This window comes from Meriones unguiculatus, chromosome 12, assembly GCF_030254825.1.
Source record: "Meriones unguiculatus strain TT.TT164.6M chromosome 12, Bangor_MerUng_6.1, whole genome shotgun sequence".
Lineage (NCBI taxonomy): Eukaryota > Metazoa > Chordata > Mammalia > Rodentia > Muridae > Meriones > Meriones unguiculatus.
The window spans coordinates 33,883,853-33,902,088 of NC_083360.1; the positions used below are offsets into that span (position 1 = coordinate 33,883,853).

General features: G+C 44.8%; 1 protein-coding gene and 1 long non-coding RNA gene across 2 annotated transcripts; one reads left to right on the forward strand and one right to left on the reverse strand.

Annotated features, from left to right (window-relative positions):
- Positions 1-1,243: 1,243 nt before the first annotated feature.
- Positions 1,244-8,195, reverse strand: LOC132646811 (uncharacterized). The gene is made up of 3 exons (XR_009585111.1): positions 7,441-8,195; positions 4,464-4,683; positions 1,244-3,067 (listed from the first exon to the last, which is right to left on the reverse strand). It is a non-coding gene; the product is annotated as an uncharacterized LOC132646811 (long non-coding RNA).
- An 8,724-nt stretch (positions 8,196-16,919) lies between these two features.
- LOC110546085 (protein FRG2-like-2) lies at positions 16,920-17,878 on the forward strand. The gene is made up of 2 exons (XM_021632661.1): positions 16,920-17,142; positions 17,412-17,878. The coding sequence occupies exons 1-2, from the start codon at positions 16,920-16,922 to the stop codon at positions 17,876-17,878; spliced, it is 690 nt and encodes a 229-aa protein (XP_021488336.1).
- The last annotated feature ends 358 nt before the right edge of the window (positions 17,879-18,236 follow it).

Here is an 18,236-nt window from a genome sequence, read left to right on the forward strand (position 1 = left end):
GTCGGGATTTGTTGTGAATAAAGGGGCGCTGTCGTGAGGCATGTCGGGAGTTGTAGTCCTCGAGGACTACAAGCAAGATGGCTGCCAGTATAGTTGGCGAATCCTTGTGTGCTAGGTCAGGTTGCCCGTAGACTTGTTAACAAGAGTTCCAATCCGCATACAAAACACTGAGCTGGGCATGGTGGCTCATGACGATCTTCCCAGCTCTTATAAGGTGAAGACAGGATGTTCGAGGCTAGCCTTTGACTATGTACCACGGTCTAGGCCAGCCTGATCTACATGAGACCATGTTAAAAAAAAAAAAAAAAGGTTAGATGCCTGTTTCCATGTCTTCTGTCTGCATCGAGAGTTTCGGGCCAGCCATAGTTACATAGAGAGATCCTGTGATCCTGTCTTAAAACAAAAAATGCCTAGGGGTGGACCCTGACAATTGGAGTATTATTCTAGAACCCAAGGTAGAAGGAAAAGGAACTCCGGCAAGTTGTTCTCTTTCAATGGGCGTGGGGGTCGGGGAAGAAGCGGCTTGGTGTGTGCTCTATCTCTAGGAACACACATGTGCTCTAATGCACACATAACAACAATAAATAGAAAATTAAAAATTATTAAAAATTTGGTGGTAGAGTGTGGCTCAGTGGTAGGGCACATGTACAATACCACAAAAATAGAAATTAAGCAGCTGAATGTAGTGGCACACAACTGTAATCCCAGCAATGGGCACGCTGAGGCAGGAGAGTTATTTGATGTCAACCTGAACAACAAAATAGGATGCTAAGGCTTAGAAAACCATCTACTCCACACACATACACACTTAATATACTGTCTTTGTTTTTTTTTTACATGTACTATGTTTTCTTTATCTGTTTTTCTTTTCTATATTTATTATTATTATAATTTATTCACTTTGTATCCCAGTTATAGCCCTCTCCCTCATCCCTCCCAGTCCCATCCTCCTCCTCTTTCCCTGCTTCCATCCTTCTCCCTTAGTCCATTGATAGGGGAAGTCCTCCTCCCCTACTATCTGACACTAGCCTATCAGGTCCCATCAGGACTACCTGGATCCTCTTCCATTTGTCATATAATATAGGATAAACATACTAAAATCTACAGACCTAAAGAACCTAAACAACAAGGAGGACCCTAGCGAAGATGCTTAATTCTCATTCAGAAGGGCAAACAGGATAGACACCAGAAGTAGTAGAAGAGAGGGAACAGGACTGGAGCCTACAACAGATGTCCTCTTTTTTTTAAAATTTATTTATTATTTTTATGTATATGTATTTTATCTGTACAATGCCAGAAGAGGGCATCAGATCACATTATAGATGGTTGTGAGCCACCATGTGGTTGCTGGGAATTGAACTCAGGACCTCCGGAAGAATGAGCAGCCAGTGCTCTTAACCACTGAGCCATCTCTCCAGCCCCAAAATGAAATCTTTGTTTTTTTGTTTTGTTTTTGTTTGTTTTTGAGACAGGGTTTCTTTGTGTAGCCTTGGCTGTCCTAGACTTGTAGTTGAACCTGGCACATACAGAGGTGGTTACTGATGCCTTCTGTTTAGGGTATCAGAAATGGTCAACGCCATCATGGATGGTCTTAGTTAGGGTTTTCATTGCTGTGAAGAGACACACGACCAAGGCATGTGGTGTTATATTTAATTGGGGCTGGCTTACAGTCTCAGAAGTTTAGTCCATTATCATCATGGAGGGAAGCATGGCAGCTTGCAGGCAGATATGGTGCTGGGGGAGCCAAGAGTTGTACATCATGATCCAAACGCAGCCAGGAGGGGAGGAGACTCTGTGTATAACTTGAGCTTAGAAGACCACAAAGCCCTGCCTCTACAGTAGCACACTTTCTCCAACAAGGCCACACCTCCTAAGAGTGCCACTCCCTATGGCCAAGCATTCAAACACACGAGTCTACGGGGATCACACCTATTCAAACCGACACACTGATCATTCCTCATTCTTTCACACCTTAAAGAATGATCCCATCGTCCAATCTGAGTTGCTTATGCCAATGTCAATGCCACTTAGCCAAAGACTATTGAACTAGAGTGGATTTAATGAAGTGAGTTAGTGTCTTACCCAGGGGCAGTTCAGTTAGTGTTAAATGATTTGGAGGAAGGTTCACAAAAGCAGCTTTGTGTAAACAGGTAGTGGTGGCACAAGCCTACAATCCCAGCTTTGGGAAGGTGGGGGCAGCGGGATCTTAAAAATGTAAGGCCAGCCTCTGCTATGAAGGGAATGTAATGGAGGTGTGAGACCCTATTTTCAAAACAAACAAAAAGCCTCGACTGGAATGAATTGCTAGGAATTGAGGATAATTCTATAACTGGATATTTGGATTTGGTTTTTCCTTAGAAGATAAAGAAAGCTAAGTCTAGATGTTTGGTTATCTGTGTAATTTGGACAATTGCCATTGTTTTAAATAAGAAAAGATTCAAGGTTTGAGAGATTCAAAGATGAATTTCAATCAAAGTATTCTTTACTAACGATAGTCACTACAGCCAGGGAAGCTGGGCTAGGAGAGCAAATAATTTGAGACACAAAGGAATTTTCCCATTTTTATCTACTTTAGTAGAGGCCTCTGAGATTAAAAAGATGTCTCATCTTAGCAGATCAGTACTAGATAAGATACAAAAAGCACTGATTTTGGAAACTAATTCTATTGTCCCACTATACCTTGGGGTTGCTGCATGCTGGGAGTTTACCGGTTTGGGGAAGGTATTAGATAGGATAAGAGACACACAGCTATCCCTTCTATACATGTCTGTAGGCTTAGATTTTTCACCAAATCTTAAATGCTTCTACCTCCCTTCCACCCACCAACCAGAAATAGGAGGAAAAGGAGCTTATTAGGTAAAGGGGATTGTAGACCTTTTTGAAAGTAATTCCTTGGGATGAGTCTACTCTTTGTTGTCCAGATACCAGAAGTCCAGTCCAAAGGCCAACACTAAGCAGCAACATGAACCAGCACGATTCAGAAGATGATTCAGAAGATCGGGACGAGTCAGTGAAAGCCGCAAGGCTCAGCTGGATCGCCCTGAGAGGTTCTCTGGAACATTTCTCCCTGTGAAGTCAAGTGTCGAAGCTTGAAGATCAGGACAGTGATGGCAGTCCAATAAGTGCACTGTCCTTGGGTTTCTATATATGTCCCCTCCTCAGAGAGCACCCATAAATGCTCTCAGCTGGCCAAAGTCATGCCCCTCACACGAGATAGCTCACAGCTGTCATGTTCCCTCTTACAAGCCAGCCTCCTGCAAAACATCACATGCCTTCTCATAAGACAACTTCTAGCAAAACATCACATGATTCAACTGAATCTTCAAAGAAACCAGAAACTTCTACTTCACATGTCTGTGTTATGACACAATTATCAAGTTGTGTGCATTTTTCTTTATTTATTTTATCAAGGTTTCTTGAATCTTTTTCCCTCCTCTACCCCTTATCCCTCACAACACCCCAACACTGGGTAGAACGTTAGTGGGAGAGGAGGCCATAGTACTCTTTAGCTACTTCTTTCTGGTTAGGGTTATTGGGTTCCTTGGGACAAGTCTAATCTTTGTTTCGGGATATCTCCAAATACTTGACAAACTGCATCAACAACTACCAGGAGCAGCAGGGAAGGAAGCATCAGTAGCGCCCTCCTCCTTTCTTGGAGCCCCCTTTCTATCTCTCTCTATTTATTCCTTCTCTAGAGACCCCAGAATTCAACTATCTGCAGCTGGCAAAGACCTTGCTCCTCTCAGAGGCTGACCAGCTCATAACTTATCTGTTTGTTCTATGTGTGCAATATGGCTGTCTACTTCTCAGTTTCATGTGTCCTTCCTCAGGGTCTGCAGCCAATTTCCTCTGACTCTATCCCAGGGTTCACCTCTTATTTCCTGCCTCAGCTAACAGGCCATCAACTTTTTATTGACAGGTGATGCTTCCATACAGTACACAAGCAATTCTCTACACCTCTCCCTTTTAATTCAATAAAAGGCTCTTTCTTACCATGATAAGCTATATACAATACGAACAACTGTGAAAACTATCATGTAAAAGTTAGAGTCACAATGTTCAGTCTATTTGTGTTTGGCAACCTAGGAGAAAGTACCCTACTATCTATCCTATCCTAGTGAGTTCAGAGTTCTGTACCAAAATCACTATCATAGCTTGTATTTATCAACCTAAAAATCTACTTAGACCTAACATAGCTTTGGAAACACTTTTTAAAATCCTAATGTGAGACCATAACTCTCTAGTCTTCATCAGAGAAGTATTCCTTCATTGAGAAGGAATACATATTACCGAGTATGCAGGAAGTGCAGCATGAGCAGTTTCCAAAGTGTAGAAAAGGCAGAGACAGCTGGCTGCCTAGACATCACCCAATATTCTCAGCAACATGAGGCATCATCTGTGGCCTCCTGGCCCAGCATACGGCAGACTTTCCTGTGAAGCAGGAATTATGAAGGACTGCCTACCTTGTCTCGGCAAAGATAGGAAATGGACTTCTTCTGTGTCCTGCTTGTCCACAGCTTTGACAGTATGCCATCTGCAGTTGAAGCAAGGGTCGTTTTTGCCCAGTGGCGAGCTTACCACTCTTAAAGCAAACTCTTTATGGAGGTTCTTCGATATGCAAGCATCTTCTTTGCGATAGAATGGGGGTGCTGCCAGGAGCTGACGTCTCACTGTCAAAATATCCTGTAATTAATAAAAACATCTTTAAATGCTGTACTATGTGGCTCTCTGAGGTTTTGAAGACCATCTAGCTATTTATGGCAAATCTGAATAGACAAACATTGCTCATTTCTAGCTATTTCCTATTTGTTCAACTTAGGAAACATATTTCTGTAATTACCCAGACTAGTATCTAACATGATCATGAGTTGACTTGCATTTCTTAATTATCCTAAACAGTGTATATAATAGGAGCTTTCAAAAAGACTAGAACCTATATCAATGCAAAATATTTGATATTAGTAATTACTCTTTAGTTTAAGCAGATTCAATAATCTATTCTTTTATCCTATTACTCCTATGTTATTCTTTTATTTCTCCTTTTTTCTTTTCCTCCCTTCTGCTCCTTTTTCCCTTAACAGTAGATAAAAGAGTAAGAAAGATAAAGGGAAGAAAACAAAAGAGAGAAATCCCTGAGTCTAAGCTCCTATGCCTTGTTTCTCTCCCATGACCAAGATCATTTAACAGCTTGCAAACAACTTCCTTTTAATGACAAATATCTATCACCCATAGAACAACCCAAAGCTACCCACTCCACTTTTTGGGAAATGGGGCATCACTCTTTTAAAATTGCTTCATGCTATCTGAGGGTGTTGTTTTCCTTTTTTAGGGGTCCAAGGAAATTGAGATATTGGCCAGTCTTAGGACAGCTAGCTGTATTATTTGTTGTCCAGCCTCTGTGTGCTTGGAAAGGGAAGGGCTAAACTGAAGTCCTAGCTAGCACAGTCTGTGAGGCTGGACAATTTAGGTAGCCATTTTAAGTTGTTTTGGATGCAGGTTTTTTAATGTACGTTGGTGTTTTTACTGTATGTGTGTTTGTGTGAGGGTGTCAGATGCCCTGGAACCAGGGTTACAGACAGTTGTGAGCTGCCATGTGGGTATTGGGAATTGAACCTGGGTCCTCTGGAAGAGTAGCTGGTGCTCTTAACCACAGAGCTATCTCTCCAGCCCCTGGATGTAGATTTTTGAGGAAACAGCTACTGAGGCAGTCTGTGATTTGATCAGGCAGACTGCTAGAACAAACATGTCTCAGTGTCTCAGCATCCTTCAGGATGAATCCTGTCAGGACCACTCCAACTTCATTGCTGTCTGGTCCTTTTGCTCTGTAAACATATAAACTTTCACAGGTGATATACATTTTTGCATCAACACATGTATGGAATGTGCAGAGCGCACAATTTAGCTGGAAAATGATTCTCCGCTCTTTGTTAGAGCAGGTGAAGGGCAACCATTTTTTCTTTATAAGCCAGTCTGGGATGCATAACCAAACTGTAATATAAATTTTCATCTATGCCATATGGAAGGATGGTATGATAAGTCCTGAGGACTCTGTAGCCAGCAAGATATACTGGTTCTGCAGAGACATTTTCTCAGGTCTCAGCCAGCCTCAGAGCTGTTCCCCCTCAGCTCTAGTATTACCTGTTTTGTTGGTCTTCTTGATTTCTTTCTTTTTGTCTGCAGTGAAGATCTTCAGGGGTCTACCCTGGTCATATCTGATTTTTTAACTAATCAGGATGAAATACATAGTCTTTCTTCTCCTATTGAAATAAATACAAAACCGCTCCTCCAATGTAAACACATCTCCTGATTTCCATTCTGAGGCTAGAACACCCATGGGGTGATCTAACTCAGCAGTCCTTTCTAAAACCCAGTGTTTTCCAGCAGCTGCGCTAATTGTCTCGTTGACATTTCAAAGATTTAAAGTTAATAAATAATTATTTAATCTACTTCTAGGCGATCCCACATCCCCCGTCTGTGCTGTGAGCATTTTCTTTTAAATTCTGTTAGATTTCTTCATAGCTGTTTGTCTCGTAGGATTGTGGGGCATATACCTGTAACATGCTTCATGTCATGATGTCTAAAATGTTGTTGTACTCTATTGGACACGTATGTCGAGGCATCGTCAGCTGCAATCTGTTAAGGCATTTCCAAGACAGCTGTCACCTCTGATAAATATGCAATGTCAGAATCATCCTTTTCAGAATTCAAAGCAAAAGCCCACCGGGATTCCGAATATGGTACAGTTTTTATTCTTCTAGACTTTGTAAAATGCAACACGTCATCTATTGCATGACATTTCTCTAAGGTGACATTGAACAGAATCTGACTTTCAACTTACTCAGCAATCGATCCTTGACAATATAGCTATATTTAGTCTGATTATGATGGTTCGTAGATCAAGCGTTTTGGTCTGGCATCTCTATGGGCTGCCATTTTGTAAGTTCCTTAAGCCTTGGCTGTAGCGCTCCTTTCTAAAACTCTACTTTATTTGGGGCGTTTAGGCCTCAAGCTCCCTTCCAACCTCTCTCCTGCGTAGGAGAGAGAAGGTTAGTGGGGAGAGAGGGCCCCTTTACTTCTCTTGGCTGTTTAGGGTCGAGGGCTTCTTTTAGGGCTCGACGCCAATCTCCGTAAAGTAGCAGACAGAGCCGGCGGCCGCCTTTCTCTCCATCTGCCAGCTCCAAACCGCCACACCACCCATTTGTTAGGCCTCTCCAAACTGTTGCACGCCACAAGCCAGCCCCAAACACCATGCCATCTCTCTCCTTGGAGTCCTGGACCAAGCCCCTCTCCATTTCATACGAGGCAGGCCTATATGAGCTGGCAAAAGCCACAACCCACAAAGACAATTCACAGCTGTGGAATTGACAGCTGCGGACAAACTAAAGTCCAACTAGAATCACACATTTAGGATTAAAACAAAAACATATTTCCACAACATACCGAGTTTACAAAGAAACCAAACTTCCATTACACTGTAGATTGTTCTCGTCTGGGACTGTTTTTTTGCGGACATTGTCGGTTCCAGATTGGAGTTCTTTGATGATTCTCTATTCTGATTTAAAGAATCCGTTAATCTCCGTCTTTCTTCTCTAAGTCTGTTTTCTTTTGATCTCTTTTAAAGGGATATATAAAATTGTAATTATTACTGAAAAAAAATAGTTATTTGTATGCTAGAAAGCAAGACAGAATCACATGGGATCCAGATGCACTGTGTCACAGCATTTTTCCTTTGTTTAACACAGAAAATATTTTTCTTCTTAACCTCTCTCTCCTTAAGGACTTCCCAAGTAGCTTACAGGGTCTGTTGACTTTTCAGTTTTTCTTGCCGTTTCCACGTGTCTGTAGCTAAGCCAAGTCTCTGTGGGGCTCTGGTAGCATGTCGTGAAGGCTGCTGGCTCTGCCTCTCCCCTCCCCGGGGCTCAGAAGCCGGCTGGAAAAGCCTGGGCTTCCGTGCCGGGCGTGCAGGGAGCTGTTCTGTCCATTTAGCCAGCAGCTCACAGGCCTCTACCACCCAGCTTTGGCTGTGGCCACCGCCTGCTTTCTGGGAAAGCCAAGAGGGCACAGGGCAGCCGTCTCGCTGTGTAGGCTTTGTGGCAGCTCTAGGCGCTCCTCAGGCTGCTCAGCGCGGGGCAGTGAGGTGCTCCTCCTGAGCCGCTGTGGAGGCACCTCGGGAAGTGTACCGAGGCCGCGGTCCCCGTTCCACCCACTCGTCACAATGCTCTGCTCGGCGGGGCGGGGGCGGAGGGGGGCGTTTTAAAGGAGCCGCCTTCCGCACTGCCTCAGTGGTTTCCTGTTCCTTCCCCACTCTTTGGCTAGGAAACGGGTTTCCACCTGCCAGTTCTCAGACTCTAAACCTGGATTCTAAGAGTCCCTACGTTGGACGTCATTTGTAACTGCGAGCTATTCCCCCTGCACCCCAGTTCCTGAAATAACGGCTCTGAGACCTTATTATTTGTGAATAAATGCCTGGGCCATAAGCTTTTGCCCCTTCCCCGACTAGCTCATAGCTTATCTTACTCTGTTCTGTGTGCCGCAGGCCTGGTTACCTCTCCCCAGTTTCAGGTCTTTTTCAGAGCCAGGGACGAATCTGCCTCCGACTCTATCAGAGTTCATCTCTCTCTGCCAGACTCCCCCCCCCCCCCCCTTTTCCTGCCTCAGCTAACAATCCCAGCTTTTTACTGACAGGTGAATGCTTCCATACAGTATATAAAATATTCTCTCTACAGCTTATCCTCTAGGAAAACAATTATCTGAGAGCCAAATGTTAGGGGCAAAGAAAGGCTTTATGCAGTGGCCAAAGAATGGAGAATTACTTGTACACCAAGTTTTCCACTCCAGGTCTTAGTCCGCCAAGCAAGACTAAGACAACTACCACAAACTTTCAGCCAAATTTGAAGCAAGTTTTATTAAATAGGGTCCAGGACCATGGATGCTGGCTAGGTTCATACCCAAGACCCATGCTCAGAATATGGCTCAGAATTATGTTAGTCGAGGTCTTTTAAAGACAAAACCCATGGGGCTGGAGAGATGGCTCAGAGGTTAAGAACACTGGCTGTTCTTCCAAAGGTCCTGAGTTCAATTCCCAGCAAACCACATGGTGGTGCACAACCATCTATAGTGAGGTGAGATCTGGTGCCCTCTTCTGGTGCACAAGGACACATGTAGGCAGAATGCTGTATGCATAAATAAACAAACAAACAAACAATTAAAAAAAGACAAAACCCATAAGGCCACATATTTCCCACCATTGTCCAATCAGAGACTGGCATACTGTCCCTGAAACAACCAAGCTTGTTTACAGAAGCAAAAACACGTGGCTTGTTATCTTACATAAACAGCAGCCCAGCTTCCTTTTCTGTCTTTGGGCAAATGGGCCTTGGAGGTTAGAGGTATTTTTGTTTTACGGATCTTTTAAATAGAGTAATTTAAACTTAAGACCTACTATAAGCCATCACACAGAGAGACTGAGGGATCGAGATAGAGGGTAGGAATGATGGAGAGACCCGAATTAATAGAAGACTATCAAGCCCTTTGGGGAATAGGCAGAGGGCTTCCAGGAACTTGTACCACCAATTTCCACTATGTCGTGATCTGGTGCTCTGGTCATGCTAGCTGGGAGGTGTTCTTAGCCTCGATGAGAGCCTATGCCAATTTAGGGAAAGCCTTAGGGAAAGCTAGACCTGGATTATAGTTCTGGGTGAGACATTGGGAAATTACAAGTGTGCCTTGTATCCTATGTGTTCTGCAACTCTGTCCTCATGTAAGTGTGTCAGAGCATGTGGGATGATCTCCATGTGTGCGCACATGCATACACGCGTGTTCATACCCAGATGTGTGTGCAGGCACGCGTGTGCCTTTGTCTCTATGTATTGATACTTGTATACATGTTGATGTGTGTGTGTAGCGCTCAGTTTTAAAACTCTACTTTATTTGGGGTGTTTAGGCCTCAACCTTCCTTCCAACCTCCCAACCCTACTAGGAGAGAGGTTAGTGGGGAGAGAGGGCCCCCTTACCTCTCCTGGCTGCTTGGGGTGGAGGGGTTCTTTTAGGGCTCCATGCCAATCTCTGTCAGCAGCAGATGCTGCCAGCCGTCTCCTTCCATCCGCTGCCCCCTGAAGCATTTCATTCCATCTGTCTGCTCCACACCGCCACACCTCTCTGGTCTCTCCAAACTGCTACGCGTCACACGCCAACAACGAATACCCCGCCACGCTGCTTTCTGGACTCCCACATTGATACATCCTCAGAGTCCCAGACCACTCACCTCTCTGCGCAGTGCCATGAAGGCCGTTACCAGCTGGCAAGAGCCACGCCCCACAGGAGACAGTGCACAGCTGTGCACAAACTGTAGCCCAACTAAAACCCCACACTTGGGATTCAAACGAAACCATATTTACATAACATAACTGAGTTTACAAAGAAACCAAAACTTCCACTACATGTGTGTACATGTGCGTGTTCATGGTTACATAGTCACTTGTTTTCATATGTATATATTTATACCTGTGCTTACACATACATGTTCATGTCTGTTCTGTGTATCCTTTGTGTGTAATTATGTACATGTGTGTGCACTTGTTTGCAAATGTGTGTCTATGTCCCATATTGGTATGTTTGTGCCTGCCTCTGCATACATCTGTGTGCGTGTGTGTCTGTGAACGTATTTGTGGGCCTTTGTGTATTCTGTACTCAATGCATAGGTGCGTTCGTTTAACTATGTCAGTGTGTGTGCCCAGGTGAACATAAGTGCATAAATGTACATGTGCATGTGTGTGTTTGTATGTAGATGTTTTGTGCATACAAGTGTGCACCTGCTGCCTATCTCAAAGGAGAAAAAGGTGTACAACTGTGACATGTCATCAATGTCTTTCTGCTTCCGCTTGCACCAGTGCTAAATTCATCCAAAAAATAATCTCTGCATTTCAAGTGATCACTATTAGATGATCACCATTAATTAATAAATTATTATTATGTAATCACAATTTATTCTGAAACCATCATTCTCATACAAGTCTGCCTTATGGAACTAATTTTGGAGGCAACGGTGGTTTTCTTCCTGAGTTTCCCAGAAAGCTCATTCATGTTGGTGACAGTGGACACTACATGAACCAATCTCACGTATCTTGTCACCTGAAAAAAAATCACATAATCATACTATGTTATTATTGAAGTAGTAGCCATATGTTTTAAAGTAAAGAACATTAAATATGGAAAAATGTAAATGAAAAGTGACATTTTGGGTCAAAATAATAAGACACAGAATTTTAAAAATATGCATCATACTATTTTTTTTCTTATTTGTTTTTTTGTTTTGCTTTTTAAAGACAGTGTCTTTCTCCATCTCCACGGCTACCCTTGACAGCACTAAACACACAGAGATCATCCTGCCTCTGCCTCTCTAGTTCTGGGATTAAAGAAGTCTGCCACCGTACCTGCCTAAGATATCCCCTATGATCATAACCTCCACAAAGCTGGAAGCAAAGAAATGTTGTAATGGAACACTAACGCCTCACAGAACCATGAGCTTGACCTCTGCATTGAAAAAATATTCAAAGAAAAACAAATGACATTTATCTAGGTGTTTACTCTGAGGTTTAAGATACATTTATAAAAAAAAACACAACAAAACAATTATATTTTGTTGGAAGTTTGAGTAGAAGATTGAAAAGCATTTTCTCAATTGAGAGTCGCTCTTCCCAAGCAACTCTCACTTCTATGAAACTGAAAACAACTGACCAGACAAGCCCAGCTCACAGATTACACCCAGGACAATTCTTCAGTTGTCACTAGAGGATGGTTGATGTCTTCTCTCTCTTGCAGGAATTTAGGTACCTCACAGAAGGCAATGCCGTTCACTGAAACACTGTTTTTGCACCAGATTACAGGGAAACAGAAAGGAAGGTGTCTTTAGGATAAGTGTTGCTTATCATTTGAATGTTTGCTTTGCAACTCTTATATATATATTTATTTACTTACTTATTTACTTATTAGGTTTATTTATTTAGTTACTTAATGTATGAGTGCTCTATCTGCATGTACACCTTCACACCAGAAGAGGGCACCAGATCTCACCATAGATGGTTGTGAGCAGACAGTGCTCTTAACCTCTGAGCCATCCCTTCAGCCCGTTTGATATTTTTTAAACAAATGAGAATGACAGTTATGCATTGTTATGTCATCCCTGAGAATTTCTGAGTTGTCCCTGGTCTTTGACCAGCTTTCTCCTTCACTCCTCTGACAGGGACTTGAGATTCCCGGGGTCTGAGGACATCAGGTGCCAGGCTTTGACAGGAAGAGGCTTCAGTGCCACACCTGGCGTCAAGTCCAGGACCATATTCATCTTACAGACATTCCAGCTTCCTCCTGGCCTAGACCCTAAGAATTAGCCTTTCCTGTCTTTACTCTTTCTATTTCTGCCGTAATAGAAAGGATCCAGTATCTTACTCTACATGGTCAGTGTAGTTCTTGACACAGAGAACCTTTCACAACATCTAAATCGAGCATAATCTTATTTTCCATATATATTTTTTTTCATTACATGGCCTTGCTCCTCCATGCCGTGGAGGCAAGGTCCCCCAGGATTACAGTTGGACAATTTGCCTTAGCTGAGAATCCTAACCCTCACAGCAGCCAGGTGGTCCCCAGACAGAGCAGGTGGCTTGGCTGCTCCTGCTTCATCTTGGTAATAAAGAAGCTGTCAACCCAGGCACCACACACACACTGGAGGGGGGAGATCTGACACCCCTAGAGTTTTCTCCTGACCATTCTGAAACATTTCTGCGTGTCAGGTTTTCTGAAGGGCAGACCTGACAATGCGCCTTCCCGTAAGAACCCACACAGCAGCCACGGTGCAGACTCCAGAGGGGATTCCATTATAAAACAGGAAGTTGATGAGGGCTGTGGTGTGGTCACAGGTCAGGTGTATTTGAGGCTTTAAATTTCCATGCAGGTTTGTGTTACACACAGAGCACATGCTTGCTGTTGAATGCTACCTCACTCTTCATAGCCTTACTCTCTCCCCAAGGCAATTTCACTTTGAATTTCTTTTCTTCTATTTGATATTTAATTTGCTTACATTATCTTATGATGAGTCCATCTTAATTTCTTTTCTTTTTTACAATTTTATTTATGTCTACGGTGTTCTGCCTACATGTAACACCTGCATGCCAGAAGAGGGCATCAGATCACATTATAGATGGTTGTGAGCCACCATGTGGTTGCTGGGAACTGAACTCAAGACCTCTGGAAGAGCAGCCAGTGCTCTTAACCTCTGAGCCATCTCTCCAGCCCTCTTTTCATTTTCTTTTGAAAAGTTTCATGCATTTACTCAATTCATCGAGGTCACACATGTCCAACCTGCTTGCTTCAGCCTTCTATTCCTCCCCAAATATCTAGCATCGCACTGTAAACTTCATATCTTTTTTAAAAATTCTATTTCTATTTATTTCCTTTCCTTTCTTAAAATAGGGTTTCTCTGTGTGGTCTTGGCTTTCCTGAAATTCAGTTTGCAGACCAGGATGGCCTTGAACTCACAATGAATCCCCTGCCTCTGACTCTTTGTGCTGGAATTAAAGTCATGCACCACCACTGCTGCTTTAAAACAGCTTCACTTTGTTTTTATTAGTGTGTCTGTGCTTCTGTCCCGGTGGATGTATTTCACATGGATTGAAACTGCTTGTGTAGTCAGAGAGGGTGATGTACCCCTAGAGCTAGAGTTACAGGTTTTGTGGCCTGCCACAGGCCTCTTGGGAACAGAACCAAGATCCTCAAAGTGTAGCAAGCAGCCTCGAGCTTGCTTGCTCTAGTCTCCTGCTAGATTTATGTATGGAAATTGCATGTATACATGTATATATGTATGTATGCATGTGTGTATGTTCATGTATAAGTATGTCTGTATGTATTTACCTATTGAATTAAGACAAGGATTTTCTATGAGGACTAGGCTGTCTTGGGACTTGTTGTGAATCAACATGGCCTCACAATCACAACATCAACCTACTTCTATATTTCTGCTGCTGGATTAAATGTGGTGCCACCAGGTCCAGTTCCTGGAAATAATTTTCTTCTAAGAGAGGTTTTCACTGTTAAGCTCTTGCTGTCCTAGAAGTCCCTCTGTAGACAAGGCTGACACCACACTCACATCGATCCCCCTGTCTGTGCCTCCTACATGATGGGATCAAGACTGTGCAGCACCATTGCCTGGTTCCCTAGCTGGACCTTTCCCCTCTCTTGACCTTGGAGAGATCTTGTGCACATAGGCACTGCTGCCATGAGCTTGCGTGGAATAGCCCTGTCTCGTCCAGAAGCCAGCCTTCCACGGCATTCTGCTCCATCCTCTGGCTTCCACAGTCGTCCCCCAACCCCCGCTTCCTTGGTGTTCCCTGAGCCTTGGGAAAGGAGGGGCATATTTAGCTATCACCTCCACAGCCGAGCAATCACACACTCTTTTTCTCAGCATCTGCTCAACTTTGCCTCTTCAGTAACCACCACCTTGTGCAACAAGAACCTTCTCTAGAACAGCATGGAACTGTGGATACAAACTGAGTGTGTAGAAAGGAGTTTAACAACATGGCAGCTCAGCCAAACAACACAATTCATTCACGTCACCAGGTTATGCCTGCTTTAATGTGACCACAGTAAATCCAGGAAGTCACACAGTTCCTTCTAGGGAAGAAACATGATATTTGTCTTTCAGAGAAGGGCTTAAGTTGTTTGACATTGTTATGCCCAGCTAGGGAGTTCACACCCATAAAGACTATTAGGAATTGACTCCTCTGTAAATATATGAGGGTTTATTGTTTATGCTTTGAACACGGGACCCAAGGCTCACTGATGCAGCAGTAGAGATATGAGAACCTGACCTCTGGGTGAACAGAATTTTAAAGAGAAAAACCCCAAGCTGGAGGGTCCAATGCCTTGATGTTACATGATTGGGTAAGAGTCAGAGAGGCGATGTGACCTTCTAACTGTAGATTAACATACAGTAGACATTCTTTTAAATTACATCTGGAACTTTGGGGAAAATTTCCCCACCCGATTCTGATTGGCTGTTACCAGGGGAATCACCTTTCTCTTCTACCAAGCGTTCCTTCTGTGATATTTCCTAGAAGCCGTTGCTAGTAGAGTTAACTCTGTTTCCTGCCAAGTGCACCTTCTGGGATATTTCCCGGTGCCTGAGTTCAGTCCCTGGTCACAGGTGTGCACAAGATGGCTTCTTATCTCAAAATGGAGTCACCCAAGCTAACTTAAGCTCTTCATTCCCCCCTTTCCTTGTGCATAAAGAGGCCAGACTTGGGCTCTTACAGTCTGTCCTCAGCTTCAAGCTGTCAGTACTGGGTTCTCGTCACCATCAGCTGCAGAGTCTCAACTAGTCTTTGCCTAATACATCCTAACTATCTGTTAAGCAAGCACGGTTCAAAAGTAACCAAAAGCAGAAGATTCGGCCTTTTGGCTCTGATCATTCTGGCTCTGTACATTCAGTGTTGCAAACTAATTCCTACTCCAGCTAAGCATGTGTCCAAGATAATAGGTAATGTCAGGGAGCCCCCTTTGACTTAGCATTTCAGCCTACTAGGTGGGATTTGGGGCTGAAGATCTTTGCTTCTAAAATTGCTTCAGGGCAGACAATAGGCTCGTCGGCAGCACTAACAGGGATTAGAAAGGCTGAAATAACAGCCAAAGGCCGGGGAATGCTGCAGTCCTCAAGAGGGTCTGGGTAGTTGATCCACCTGAAGACGCAGTGAGCAATCATGTCAGCTTCCAGCAAGTCCAGATCTCAGCTTGCAGCCTATAGAGCTGACCCTGAATAGCATCAACTGGGTGAAAAATCTACTGAGACAAATTCAGACTAGAGACAGAAGTTAAAATTTGTCTCATATATGAAAAAATGAGGAATCCCAAGACCCAGAAAAAAAACTCATCTGGGGTCCGTTTGAACTATGCCAGTTCCAGGTCGTGTCACTTTCTGATTTCCTGAAACTGAGATGCAATTTTAATTTACAAGAGGAAATATGTAAAAGGACCCAGAAAAATAACATACAAAAAAACATTCCGAGAGTAACAGGTAAAACTGCATCCAACAGAATGATTATCAGTTCTTCTTAGCTGTTTGTTTTGTAACCTTTATATACAGTTTAGGTGTGTTCATGGTCTGTAGCGTGCTGCCATCCACTTGAGTCCTTCTGGATTTCAGGAAGATGAAAAATTGTCTGGCTTCACCTGTGTGGGATTTTGCTTAATTAAAGGCTTTGAAGGGGGGGGGGGATTCCCAACTCTTGGTCTTTGCTGGGCAAACAGAGACTTGAATCTTTGAGAACACACACCTTCAATCTGGGCCACACCCTCCTTGGAGGCCTATATAAAGGGCACGGAAGAAGGAAATCTCTGTCTTTGCCTGCTTGCTCTCCCATTGCTAGCCAGTCTCTTCCTTCACTGGCATTAGAGCCTGCTAGTTGGGGATCCAGCCTAGACTGTAGAGCACCCGAGACATCCAGCCTTGTGGGGGGAACGACTGCGGGAATCTTGGACCTTTCTTCACCAGCAGCCATTGTGCCACTGGCTGGACCACAGACAGCCTGTAAGTCTTTCTGCTAGCTCTCCTTCCTAAATGTGGAGAGAGACTCAGTCTAGGAGTCCTGTTACTCTAACCCACCTTCTCTCTTTTCAGGGAAGAGGGGAAGTGTGTGGCTTCAACATGAGCACAGAATCAGGAATCCCCCCGACCCAGACTCAGACCTTTGCTGTCAGGGACTGCCCCGACCTTCTAGGGGACAGAGCACCTGGGACAGAAGGACAGCAGGTGAGGAGAAAAGACTCAAAGAAAAATGGGGAGACAATGAAATTCCTCTTTCAGGGCGAGGGGTTACAAGTGGTGAGGGAAGAGTCCTCCTGGGGATGGCCTCAAGAGCTCTTAGGCATCCATGTCCCCAGACTTCCTGGCTCCGGGTAACCTCAGGGTAGCAGTGTTGGGGTCCATTTTGAGGTGTTTGTGTGTCCCGCCGGGAGCAGCTGTGTGGGGTGGAGCTGAAGGTGTGGAAGACACTGTCACTTATACCCCACTTACCCTTCCCATTTCGGCACAGATGATGGAAAATCCCAGGAAGAGGAAGCACAGTCCCGAGGACTGCAGCCAGGTCAGGACAGGTGAGTGCTTCTGTGGCCCAGGGTCAGCCCTGTGTGTCTCCTGCCAGGCTCAGGCAGGAAGGTGGCCGTGTGCCTAGGAGCACTGGAGAGAGGCCTGGATTTTAGAACTTGTGGGATCTGAGAGGGAATACAGCTGTGCTCAGGGACGATGCTGAGGAGGTTGGGAAGGAGCAGACATCTTCTCCTGGAAGATGGCTTTAGAGGGGTTTCTGGAATGGGGCGCACGGGAGCTTTCCCGGTCATGCTCTCACTCTCTGGGCTTTGCACAGGAAATGAGGCCATCTCCCAGCAGAGAAAGAGACCAAAGACCTCAGTAAAGAAGACTGAGCCCGACAGCAATGGCCTCCAAGGTGGCTCAGCCTGCCGCCCGGAACCTCAGCACAGCTCCCCTCCACCACTCCGCAAGAACCTGGTGACCTTTCTGAGGGCGAAGGCCGAGGAGACTTATGGAGCTGTCGTTCAGCTGCAGGCCCAGCAGCATGGCCGCCCGTTCACCCAGGAGCAGCTCTCTCGGCTCACACAACTCTCAGCGTCTCTGAGAGCCATGGTGCATACCTTCTACAGCATGGCCACCCAGGCAGGCTTTGTCTTCCCTGCTCAGGCCTGGCTCGTTCCAGCATCGGTGCCTGTCCCCCGGGAGCTGTCTGAGGATGAATCTCAGAGTCCTTGCGTGGAGGGAGGAGACAAGATCGCAGATCCTCCAGCCCAGCAGACAAGTCCTGAGCCCGGACCGTGAGCCCCTCCTCAGCTGAGGGGCGAGAAAGGACTCCTCCATCCCCCCGTCGCCCACCCCTGGAACGTTTCCACACTCTGAGGAAACATGGAACAGGCACCGGCTCACAGGAGGAACTTCAGTGTTTCCTCAGGCTCATGAACTGTGTTTCACTGGATCTAGGACTCGTGTTCTACATGCAGAGTGGACTCTGGCCTCGTTGGCTCTCCCGCTAAAGCGTGTGTTGGACTTGGGGAGGGCATTACAGAGTGTGGACAATAAATATTGATTTACCAGAAGATGCCGTGGCCCTCCATTCTTTCCCGGGTCGTCTGAGCAGGGCACATGCCGGGGATTGTTGGAGTACTTCTTCCCCCGTAGG